The 12,998-nt window shown below is 44.5% G+C and overlaps 1 protein-coding gene across 1 annotated transcript in view; it reads left to right on the top strand.

Annotated features, from left to right (window-relative positions):
• Nucleotides 1-12,998, top strand: part of LOC139265749 (connector enhancer of kinase suppressor of ras 2) — a 1,063,014-nt gene that overhangs the window by 1,033,212 nt on the left and 16,804 nt on the right. Inside the window, exons 20-22 of the mRNA XM_070883099.1 lie at nt 419-519; nt 5,150-5,663; nt 11,363-11,562. Coding sequence (XP_070739200.1) covers nt 419-519; nt 5,150-5,663; nt 11,363-11,562 — 815 coding nt within the window. The remainder of the gene's footprint in view (nt 1-418; nt 520-5,149; nt 5,664-11,362; nt 11,563-12,998) is intronic.

Genomic DNA, 12,998 nt, shown 5'->3' with positions numbered 1-12,998 from the left:
TTATACGCATTGAAATGTTTCCTCTGCCCACCTGGGGATCGCTTTCCGTGTAGGAGTTCCGAGTAGAGTGCTTGCTTTGGGAGTCTTGTGTTGGGCATGCGGACAATGTGGCCTGCCCAACAGAGCTGGTCGAGTGTGGTCAGTGCCTTGTGGTCATTACCTTGTGTGTAAAGGATTAGATTTGGTTTTTGATCCTGCAGCCTAGTTGGTCAACTGAGGAGGAACCGAGTTTGCAATTCCTCCTGACAAAAAAGAACAGGAGAATGCTTGTTTTCCTCTGTAACTAATGACCCAGGAACAAAATCGCACTCTCGGAGATTGTGTCTTTCAAAACCATGCATCTGTCATTATGGGCCCTAATGGGGCTTCACAAAAAGTCAGGAATAATTTGTAATAAGGTGCCTTTGTTCCACCTTAGACTACTGGAGTGAAAGTGACCAAGAGGATGCTACTGATTCCTTAACTGTGAAAGCGGAGGGTCCTTCAGCTGTGTGTGACACATATCCCCGGACACCATCAGTAAGTATCAGAATGCAACCTTGTCATTGCTGGTTGCAGTATCAGCAGGCAACACCTCATACTCTTGCATGGTATTCGTCAGCACAACACTGGAGTGGTCAGCCTAGATTATGTGCTGAAGTCTTGGAGTGGGGCTTCAACCCACAAACTTCTGACTCAGAAATGAGAGTGTTACCAACTGAGCCAAGGATGAAACACCTGAAAATTCAGGAGTGTTCAAACTTAAATTAAATGGTCCTCAGATAGTGGACTTAAGAATTTATTTAACATAATTGACAAAAGAACCGGAGGGGAAATGAGGAGTTTTTTTTAACACAGTGAGTTGTTATGATCTGGAATGCAGTGAGCAAATTCAATAGTAACTTTCAAAAGGGATTTGGATATATACTTGAAAAGGAAAAATGTGCAGGGCTATGGGAAAAGAGTAGGGAAGTGGGACTACTTGGGAGTATGACAGTATAGGCATTACAGAAACATGGCTGAAAGAAGGGCAGGTTTGGCAGATCAATATTCCTGGCTACAGGATTTTTAGATAAGATAGAGAGGGGGGTAAAAAGGGGGGGGGTGGGGGTGCAGTACTAATTAAATAAACGATTACAGTGGTGAGGAGGGATGATATGTTAGAGGGATCATTAACTGAGGCCATACATCAGTCATTGAAGGTTGGCATGCAGGTACAGCAGGCGGTTAAGAAAGCAAATGGCATGTTGGCCTTCATAGCGAGGGGATTTGAGTACAGGGGTAGGGAGGTGTTACTATAGTTGTACAGGGCCTTGGTGAGGCCACACCTGGAGTATTGTGTACAGTTTTGGTCTCCTAACTTGAGGAAGGACATTCTTGCTATTGAGGGAGTGCAGCGAAAGTTCACCAGACTGATTCCCGGGATGGCGGGACTAACATATCAAGAAAGACTGGATCAACTGAGCTTGTATTCACTGGAGCTCAGAAGAATGAGAGGGGATCTCATAGAAACGTTTAAAATTCTGACGGGTTTAGACAGGTTAGATGCAGGAAGAATGTTCCCAATGTTGGGGAAGTCCAGAACCAGGGGTCACAGTCTAAGGATAAGGGGTAAGCCATTTAGGACCGAGATGAGGAGAAACTTCTTCACCCAGAGAGTGGTGAACCTGTGGAATTCTCTACCACAGGAAGTTGTTGAGGCCAATTCACTAAATATATTCAAAAAGGAGTTAGATGTAGTCCTTACTACGATCAAGGGGTATGGAGAGAAAGCAGGAATGGGGTACTGAAGTTGCATGTTCAGCCATGAACTCATTGAATGGCGGTGCAGGCTCGAAGGGCCGAATGGCCTTCTCCTGCACCTATTTTCTATATTTCTATATGGATCGAATTGAAAAATAAAAAAGGGGCGATCACACTGCTGGGAGTGTATTATAGACCCCCAAACAGTGGGAGGGAGATAGAGGAGCAAATATGTAGGCAAATTGCTGTGAAGTCTAAAAACCATAATGTAGTAATAGTCGGGGATTTTAACTATCCAAATATTGATTGGGACAAATTTAGTGTGAAGGGTGCGGAATTCTTGAAATGCATTCAAGAGAACTTTTTTAGTCAGTATGTCGCAAGCTCAACATGAGAGGGGGCAGTCTTGGATTTAGTTTTGGGGAATGAAGCTGGGCAGGTTGAAGGGGTATTAGTGGGGGACCATTTGGGTGCCAGTGGCCATAATTCAGTCAGATTCAAGTTGGTTATGGATAAGGACAAGAATAGGCCTGGGATAAAAGTTCCGAATTGGGAAAAAGCTAATTTTGCTAAGTTAAGGAGTGATTTGGCCATAGTGGACTGGAAACAGCTACGTGTGGGTAAATCGGTGTCGGAACTGTGGGAGGCATTCAAGGAGGAGATCCGAAAGGTTCAGGCCAAACATGTGTCCTTGAAGAAAAAAGCTGGGAAAAATAATTCAAGAGTCCCCTGGATGTCTAGGGATTTACAGGGGAGGATTAAGAAAAAAAGGGACGCATTTGTCACATATCAACGGCTAAATACTTTAGAATCTTTAGAGGAATATAGAAAGATAAGAGGTAAAATTAAAAAGGATATTAGGAATGCTAAGAGAGAGCACGAGAAATTCTTGGCCAGTAAAATTAAGGAAAACCCTAAGATGTTCCATAAATATATTAAGAGTAAGAGGGTAACTAAGGAAAGGATAAGGCCGATTCGAGACCATGAGGATAATCTTTGTGAGGAGGTGGAAGATGCTGGTAAGGTTCTTAACGAATACTTTGCATCTGTTTTCACAAAGGAAAGAGGTAATGCAGATACTGCTCTAGAGGAGGAGTGTGATATTCTGGATGAAATAAATATAGTGAGAGAGGAAGTATTAATGGGTTTAGCAGCTTTGAAAGTAGATGTACCCAGGCCCGGATGAAATGCATCCCAGGTTGTTGAGCAAAGTAAAAGAGGAAATAGCAGAGGCCTTGACCATCATTTTCCAGTCCGCTTTGGATATGGGTATGGTGCCAGAGGATTGGAGGACTGCTAATGTAGTACCCTTGTTTAAGAAGGGAAAAAGGGATAGGTCGAATAATTACAGGACTGTCAGCCTAACGTCAGTGGTGGGAAAATTATTGGAAAAAATCCTGAAAGGCATGGTAAATCTGCATTTAGATAGGCAAGGATTAATTAGGGATAGTCAGCACGGATTTGTTAAGGGAAGACCATGTTTGACTAACCTGATTGAATTTTTTGAGGAGGTAACCAAGAGGGTCGATGAGGGTAGTGCGTACGATGTAGTATATATGGACTTTAGCCAGTTTTTTGATAAGATCATACATGGTAGACTGGTCATGAAGGTTAAAGCCCATGGGATCCAGGGCAAAGTGGCAAGTTGGATCCAAAATTGGCTTGGAGGTAGGAAGCTAAGGGTAATGATTGATGGATGTTTTTGTGACTGGAAGGATGTTTCCAGTGGGGTTCCGCAGGGCTCAGTACTGGGTCTCTTGCTTTTTGTGGTATATATCAATGATTTAGATTTGAATATAGGAAGTATGATTAAGAAATTTGCAGACGACACTAAAATTGGCTGTGTGGTTGATAATGAAGAGGAAAGTCATGGGCTGCAGGAGGATATCGATCTACTGGTCAGGTGGGCAGAGCAGTGGCAAATGGAATTTAATTCAAAGAAGTGTGAGGTGATGCACTTTGGGAGGGCAAATAAGAAAGGGTATACACATTAAGCGGTAGGCCACTTAATAGTGTAGATGAACAAAGGGACCTTGGAGTGCTTATCCACAGATCCCTGAAAGTAACAGGCCAGGTGGATAAGGTGATTAAGAAGGCATAGGGAATGCTTGCCTTTATTGGCCGAGGCGTAGAATATAAGAGCAGGGAGGTTATGCTTAAATTGTATAATACTTTGGTTCGGCCGCAGCTGGAGTACTGCGTGCAGTTCTGGTCGCCGTATTATAGGAAAGACGTGATTGCATTAGAGAGGGTGCAGAGGAGATTTACTAGGTTGCTGCCAGGAATGGAGAATCTTAGTTATGAGGACAGCTTGGATTGGCTGGGTTTGTCCTCATTGGAATAGAGGAGGTTGAGAGGAGACCTCATCAAGGCGTATAAAATATTGAGGTGCCTGGACATAGTGGTGGATTTCCATTGGTGGAGGGGGCTATTACGAGGGGGCATAGTTTAAAGGTGGTTGGTGGAAGGTTTAGATGGGATTTGAGGGGGGGGGGCTTCTTTACGCAGAGGGTTGTGGGGATCTGGAACTCACTGCCTGGAAGAGTGGTGGATGCAGAAACCCTCACCACTTTTACGAGATGATTGGATGGGCACTTAAAGTGCTGTAACCTGCAGGGTTACGGACCTCGAGCTGGTAATTGGGATTAGACTAGATGACCTTTTGTTGGTCGGCGCAAATATAATGGTAAGTCCTGCAGAAAATAGAATATGGCCAGGGTGATGATCTGGAATAGTTTTGATCGCCTAGATGGGTCAGAGAGGAATTTGCCCAGATTTTTTCTCCCTAAATTGGCCTGGGTTTTTATCTGGTTTTTGCCTCTCCCAGGAGATCACATGGCTCCAGTTGGGGTGGAGTGTAGATGTAAGGGGTGTTGCAGTTCTGTGAGGTGGACTGGTTGGGCTGGGTGCTCTTTGCCTTTCCGTCATTGTTCATGGGTTTGTATATAACCTTTAGAGCTGCTGACGAAGGGCTGTGCGGCTCTTTATCGGCCGGCGCAGACACGATGGGCCGAAATGGCCTCCTTCTGCGCTGTAAATTTCTGTGTTTCTATAACTCTTTCAAAGAGCCAGCACAAGTACAATGGGCCAAATGGCCTCCTGCTGAGCTGTATTATGCTATGATTTTATGATTCATGCAACAAAAAGGACAACTTACATTTATATAGTGCCTTTAACATAGTAAAATGTCTTAAGGCGCTTCACAAGAGCGATTATCAAACAAAATTTGACACCAAGCCACATAAAGAGATATTAGGACAGGTGACCAAAAGCTGAAGGGGAATACAGAGATAGGGATATTAAATGTCCATTTGTTAATATCATAAACAGCAATTATCAGGCTATATTTACAAAAACATATACATCATTTGCTGATGATGATTTATTGTTTCACCACATGCTAATTGTTTCTGTCCCTTTTCTATAGGTTAATTCTTCAAGTCCCTTCCCTGAACCTAAGCATGGGCGACATTTCTCAAGTGAGTCAACATACTCACATTCATCTGCTGAGGATTCGCGACACGATGCGTCAGGAAGTACACATTCATCTGGCTGTAGATCTTCATACAGAGAGAGGCGGTCGTGGCAGGACCTGATTGAAACCCCTCTAACCAGTTCAGGGCTGCACTTCCTGCAGACTGTCCCTCCGGAAACGGATTATATCCCTGGTAGAACAGGACTAATGTCCCCTGAAAGGAGACGGCAGGCAACATTGCCCGTTCAGAGACGCCACCACCATGATCGCGATGGGCCTTTTCCATTGGTGGAGTGTGAACGAGGACCTGGATCTCACAGTAGAGGGTGTAAACAACGCAGCCAGAGCCTACCAAGAAATAGGGAAGCAAGAATGAAAGGGCACGTGCTCCCTCCCGGACTCGCTGAGGAGAGGTCCGAGGACGATGAGATCCAAGGTATCAAGCAAAATGGCGCAAATAAACAAGGTTGGTATGAGCAACATTTTTCATACATAGTGTAAAATTTATGGATAGAGTGATTGGAGAGTATTGAATGTTGCTGGAATTTATTTCGTTGAGGAAAGAACTTGCAATCATGATATCACCTTTCACGCACTCAGGATGTCGCAAAGCACTTTACTGGCAATGAATTGCTTTTGCCATGTTGCCGTTGTTGTTATGTAAGCAAATGTAGCAGCCACATTGCCTGCGGCAAGGTCTCACAAACAGCAGATGAGATAAATGACCAATTAAATGGTTTGGGTATATTTAGGTAGGGGAAAAATGTTAGCCAGAATGATCTCTCTGCTCTTCTTCCAATAGTGGCATGACCACCTGATCAGGCAGACGGTCTCGAATTAATATCTCATCCAAAGGACAGCATTGGAGCGCCCTCCTCAGCACTGCACTGAAGTGTCAGCCTAGATTATATGCTAAAGTCTTGGGGCTGGATTTTCGGCTTTGCTCATTTCAGGGCGGTAATGGTGACGGGCCAGTAAAGTTTGCTCCTGGGAACAGTTTGCGCCTCAGTCAGCAAAATTTGGTAGCTGGGCCCTGAGTGTGGGGCGGAGCGACCTCTCTTAGGGCGCTAGGCCGACTGAGCCTGGGAAAATCCTGAGCTAAACAGCCGGCCTTGGAGCACTCTGAGAGGCCTGGGGAGCAAAATTACTGATAACAGTCCCAGAAACCCTTTGATAAAAGCAACGGGCGCGAACTCATTGTGGTCTATTTTCTGAGATAGAGCTCACAGTGGTTGACGAGAGGGCAGATCAATTGTGTGTGGAGGTTGATTCGCCCAATTCACGGACCTCCTGATCCTCTGATGGTTCAAATAAAATCAGGAGGATTTTGAGAATCAGCCACTGTGCCCTCCATACTCGATCCGCCCTGCTGCCGAGTGAGGGTCGCTGCCGGGAGCTCAAACTCATGGGGTATACCCCATTGTGAAATGGTGGCCCTGACCATAGTGTATATTCTGCAACGACATCATGCTTTTAATTCGTGTCATGCATAACGCCCACTTAACGTCCATTTTAACGCTGAAATGAGGTGTAATGCCCAGATATCTCCCATTTAGCCACAGAATGGAAACTGACGCCCATTTTTCAGACACTTATCGCCGAGCGCTACCTTTTGCCATGTACGTAACGCCAGGAAAAAATACCGCCCGCCCACTTTTTTTGGGCGGAATCATCAGAATGGGCGAACCCAACACCCATAATGCACAGCGTTACTTTCGGCACATAATTAATGCAGAGATTTAATAATACCGACCGCCCACTATTTTTTGTCGTAAACATCACATTTGCCGAAACTAAATCCCAGTATATCACCCATTCTTACTTTCGGCACCTCTCACACATCTCGCCCACAATATCGCTCGCCGAAAAAAAACGCTGAGAAAAAGTTGAACGAACCGGAACTACTCACAGCGGTATGGGCAACTTGTTCTAAATCGCAGGTCGCATCATTTAAAAAGCTGCTCTGCTTCAACCTCGGGGGAGTTCGGATGTACTCTGGAGGTGTTTGGAGGTGATGTGAACATCTGAACAAACATTGATGTGGACGATTGGAATTTACGAGGTGTCTTAGTGAGGACATTCATTCTTTGTGAACAATCGGTGGAGAACAGATAGCTATTGGAATGGGGCCTGTCGTTTCTCACCCTCTCGATGACCATTCACATGCTACAGACTCGAGATGGCAGAAGGTACACTCGACAGCATCATGTGCCCAATCTAAGACGTGACAGACTGATGAGGAGCACCCTCCGCAAGTACAGGGAGAAGCAGTCTTACCTCAACTTGTGCGACACCACCTGTCTTAGGAGACTGCGCTTCCACAAAGAGGTTATCAGTGAGATATGCCAGCTCATCAAGGGAGATCTGCATCCTGCCAGCACCATCAGGACTGCGCTGTCCATCGAAATCAAGGTCACTGTGGCACTTTCATTCTACGCGTTGGATTCCTTTCAGGCCTCAGCTGGTGACATTTGCTGTATATCTCAGCATGCTACACATTGCTGCATTAGACAGGTCACTGAAGCCCTGTACACACGCACGATGGACTTTATCAGCTTCCCTATGACCAGGGAGGCTCAGACTGAGAGGGTTTAGGATTCTACCGAATTGCTAACTTCCCCAAAGTGCAGGGAGCAATAGACTGTATGCACATCGCGATGTGGGCATCTTTTCAGGATGCAGAGGTTTTCAGGGACTCAAGGGATTCCACTCCCTGAATGTGCAACTCATTGTTGACCACCAGCAAATTATTATGGCAGTGAATGCTAAATTTCCGGGCAGCATCCATGATGCTCACACCCTGCATGAGAGCACTGTATCTGACTTGTTTACCAATTAACCACAAGGTCAATGCTGGATGCTTGGTGAAAAAGGATATGGCCTCGCCACCTGGCTGATGACCCCTCTGTGTGATACCCACACCGAAGCCGAGAAGCGATACAATGAGAGTTACAGAGCCACTCACAATATCGTCGCGAAAACCATTGGAGTGCTTAAGCAGCGCTTTAGATGCCTGGACCACTCAGGAGGCAAGCTCCAATACCACCCTGAGCAGGTAGCTCAATTCGTGGTGGTGTGCTGCATGCTGCACAACTTGGCTATCAGGAGGGGACAAGAATTGCCAAAAGGGTCTGACGGTCCACCTCAGGGGAGAGAGGAAGAAGAGGACGAGGAGGTGGACGCTGACATGGGCCAGACAATCAGGCTGATGCTGAAGCCATGCCCCCGCCCTCCCCCCCCCAGCCCCTGTAGACCGCAGGAAAGAGTCATGGTGGCATCATAGCTGCAAGAGCCTTACGTCAGGAGCTCATAAATGAGCGCTTTGCTTGAAAGAATGTTGGTGGTATTTACAAAGCTGACACACTGCTGAGTGTGCAGGTCATACATCAATGGTGGGCATCACCTTGGTGACAGTTAAAGTTTGCTGATTCAAGTTAAGTGTAATTATACTCTTTCATGTTAAGGAATCACCAGTGTGTAACGGTGCAGCTATCTGAACCAATGCGCATCAAGGTTATATTAAATTAAAAACATTTAATCCGACCATTTGTCTGAAATCATAAGTATATCTGTAAACCCTCCCTCGCCCCAGCCCACAACAAATTTATCACATTTACATCATTACAATGGTCCCCATTTCCAGCAAAACCGAACACACATGCAAACCAACAAGGTAGCCCCCTCGCCCCTTGCCCCGACCCTCCCACCAAATAGCAGCAGCAACCTAAAAATATGCCCCAGACAACACCTGCAGCCATGCACCTCACTTTCTTCCCGCCCTCCCCCCCCCCCTCCCCACCAGCTTCTCCTCCCCACCTCTACCCCTTCCCCTTCCCCTCCTGACTCCAAGCCACCTGGCCGAGGAACTTCTCAGGCGCTGCTTCGTTGGGGGGGATGACGGCAGAACCGCTGCTTGGACGGATACGGGAGAGGATGGTCCCGAGGTGGGAACATGCTCTGAGCCAGAAGCAAGATCTTCCTCCTGGCTGTTGTGTCATTGGCAATGGGGGCTGCGGCACCTTGGGGTGCAGTGCCATGCTCTGGGACCACTGGGAGCCTTCCACTAACAAATGTATTATTTGTTCCTGGCTAACAAATGTATTATTTGTTCCTGACACATGTATTATTTGTTGGACAAAAACTCGGTGCCAACTATGTTCTTGGTGCTTAGTAGACTTTTTGCTGCTGGTGAATCTCACCTGTGCCTCCCACAACAGCCAAACAAGCACACACCACACCCACACACGTTTTCAATCCCTCTCTGCTCCCTCTCTCTCTGTCTCCTCTTCTGCGCATGTAATGATGACCCCTGACCTCCTGAATCGCGGGAATCGAGCGTTGCCATGCCATTGCTAAAGACGGCGACACTTTACGGCAGAAGGTCAGAGAGATTTAACGCTGATACCCATTTCATATCACTTGTGGTAACGCCCAATTTTTCAAATGGAGACTAGGGGCTTTGAAAATGGGTGACAAGCCGGGGATCTGAAAACCCATTTTTACCGTTCAGGCCGTAAATAACGGCCATTTTTGGGCGATCTGCACAAAAGTGTAAAATCTAGCCCATTACATCTGAAATTTGTCATTCCTTCTATTTTTGCCCTCACAGAATCCAATCAATTTACTAAATTTTAGATGTCGAATGGAACACATTGCATCTTTTAATTACACTCACTCATTCTAAGTTTAATGAATTGTGGCAGCTAGTGTTGAATTTCTATTGATAAGACCATTTCTATGTGTGAGAGAATGTGGCTTTAATTTGATTGAATAGCCCGAGAACGATAAAGCAAATATCATCAGTTTTTTTTTGTTTAAGGAAAATAAAACAGTGCATGTAAATAATGTGCATTACAGATGCTGCAGTTGAATTAATCAGTCACTAATAACCTGCAACTGTTGGCCAGTGAAAGAGCGAGTGTTGCCCCTCTTACTTTAAAAATCCCGTTCCCTGTTTCAGGCCGATCAGCAAGGCCGCAGTCACATGACGTAAATAATGTAATCTCGTAAGATTACATTGTTTATGTCTGAAAACAGTGGAAACAGCACAAGAATGGAGAATTTGTAAGGTAAGAGGGAGCAGTGACCGATTCATAATTGTTAAAATATATTTTATTTGGTCCTACTTTATTCTTATTGTAATTTTAAAAGGTACAGCTTGATTCAGCCTATTTGCTTTTTTCTTACAATGTATATACATATTTGAATTGTAATTTTGCAAATGTTTTTACAACTATACTAATATAGACAATGTATTTTAAAATGTGCCGAATGGTTTGTAAATGGAAACATGCATTTAAAATCCTAGGAACAGATTCATCTAAGATCCATCCATGACATTCCATAATATTTACATATGTTGCATTTATTTTCGTTGACGAGAGTGAAAGCACTATAATTGCTGTTGGAGAAATTACATTTTAGTATTCAATTGGGAGGTCTGAGACTGACTGACCTACAGCTGTAACAATGAGTATAAACATCATGATGACTGATGCCAGTTACTTAAATCTCCTACACAGTCATTCTCTGACAAAACCTGACTACAGTATTTATTTAAAAAGTAGCTGCATGCACGGATTTCATTACACACAGAGCACTTAGCAGTCCAAAAGAGTGGCTTTTGTTTTAATAGATGGTCGTTAGTCATGCCTATCTGCAAACTGAAGTCTGTTGACAGATGTAAATTTATTCTGCTTTCTGTAACCTAGTTTCAATATTGAGATTAGTCTCCCAAGAGTTTTTTTTTAATCAAAGCATTCAGCAAGCTAGCAAGAATTGTTTTTAATGTGTTTTCTTATAACAATAATATATACATATAAATTTGAATTTATCATTTCATCTCTTTATAATTTTTAAAGATTGATCGGATTTAATTTCAGTTAAGGGCGCATCATTCACAGATCCAAACTGTTTCAAGGAGCTCTGCTTTTTTTTACATGATCCCACTTGCTACATTATCATCTTAAGTTCGCTTATAAAAACATTAGGTTCCCAACCACCTCCAAGAAGCCTTGCCTTGTAGAAACCTAAAAAAAAGATCCACTTGTATGTTGGCCACAAGTGTTACCACAAAATACGGGTAAGATAGAAACTTGCATGTTTAAAGTCTGATTTGGTCAGTGCGTGTGATGAGATTCAAACAGCTGCAATATTCCGTTCCAGAAAGTACAGCAGAAGACAGAAGATCTACAGATGGATTGCAGGAACTGTACAGGTCCCTGGAGCAGGCCAGTTTGTCTGCAATCGGAGAGCAACGCCCTTCCACCAAACAAGAATTCAGAAGGTCATTTATAAAAAGATGTAACGATCCAGTTGTCAATGAAAAGTTGCACCAAATTAGGGCGCTGAAGAGTACACTAAAGGTGAGAAGCAGCATTGTTTATTTGCTCTGAATTCGAATCCTGAAGAACCAGATGCCCACTATTAAAATACATTTTTAATTTCTCCAAACTGCAGTAATCCTTAATATGTGGCATTTTATGTTAGAGAATTAGGTGCAGGGAAATACTGTCTCAGTTAGGAGCTTCAAGGAAATGCAGCGCAGATTCACCAGAATGATACCAGGGCTTAGAGGGTTCAATTATGATGACAAGTTGCATAAACCTGTCTTGTATTCCCTTGAGTTTAGAAGGTTGAGGGGTGATCTGATCGAGGTGTATAAAATTTTTAAAGAATTCGACAGATACAGAGATACTATATCCTCTAGTGTGGCAATCGAGAACAAGGGGGCATAATCATACAATTAAAGATAGGGGTGGAACTCGGGATCTCTCTTCCCCCAAAACCCTGTGGATTATGGGTCAATTAGAACTTTCAAGGTGAGATCGATATTTTGTTAGGTGACGGAATCAAGGTGCATGGAGCAAATGTGGGGAGATGGAGATGACCAGCCATGACATCATTGAATGCCAAGTTCAGGGCTGACTGGCCTACTTTTGTTCCAATGAACGCTTAACTCATTTATACAACACTTTGCTGTTTTAACGGAGGCACTAATCCATTTAAAATAAAGGGGTTAACACGTCTGCTGAAATATGGACAGAGGAGCGTCATATAATTGTGTTGTCTGCTGTTTTACTAATACCGGCAGAGGTCATTTGTAGCCTCAAATTGTTCTAATACGATCCATTTTGAATCCATCATTTTGACTACAATGTTCCCCTTAATTTTGGAGGGGGGGGTGGCGGTACATGAACTCTTTAAGGGGCTGCACAACCCAGTCACAGTTGCGGCTTGGGGAAGTTAGAGAGGACGTCATTTGTATCCCTCACATGCACGTATCTGAGTGAGTCACAGTACCATCCCCGGTGTCTGAGTGATTCATAGTACCATCCATGGTATCTGAGTGATTCATAGTACCATCCCTGGTATCTGAGTGAGTCCCAGTACCATCCATGGTATCTGAGTGAGTCCCAGTACCATCCCTGGTATCTGAGTCAGTCCCAGTACCATCCCTGGTATCTGAGTGAGTCCCAGTACCATCCCTGGTATCTGAGTGATTCATAGTACCATCCCTGGTATCTGAGTGAGTCCCAGTACCATCCCTGGTATCTGAGTCAGTCCCAGTACCATCCCTGGTATCTGAGTGAGTCCCAGTACCATCCCTGGTATCTGAGTGATTCATAGTACCATCCCTGGTATCTGAGTGAGTCCCAGTACCATCCCTGGTATCTGAGTCAGTCCCAGTACCATCCCTGGTATCTGAGTGAGTCCCAGTACCATCCCTGGTATCTGAGTGATTCATAGTACCATCCCTGGTATCTGAGTGAGTCCCAGTACCATCCATGGTATCTGAGTG

Source organism: Pristiophorus japonicus, chromosome 6 (assembly GCF_044704955.1).
Source record: "Pristiophorus japonicus isolate sPriJap1 chromosome 6, sPriJap1.hap1, whole genome shotgun sequence".
NCBI lineage: Eukaryota > Metazoa > Chordata > Chondrichthyes > Pristiophoridae > Pristiophorus > Pristiophorus japonicus.
The sequence above is the reverse complement of the archived record's forward strand: the minus strand, read 5'-3'. Positions and strand labels throughout refer to the sequence as shown.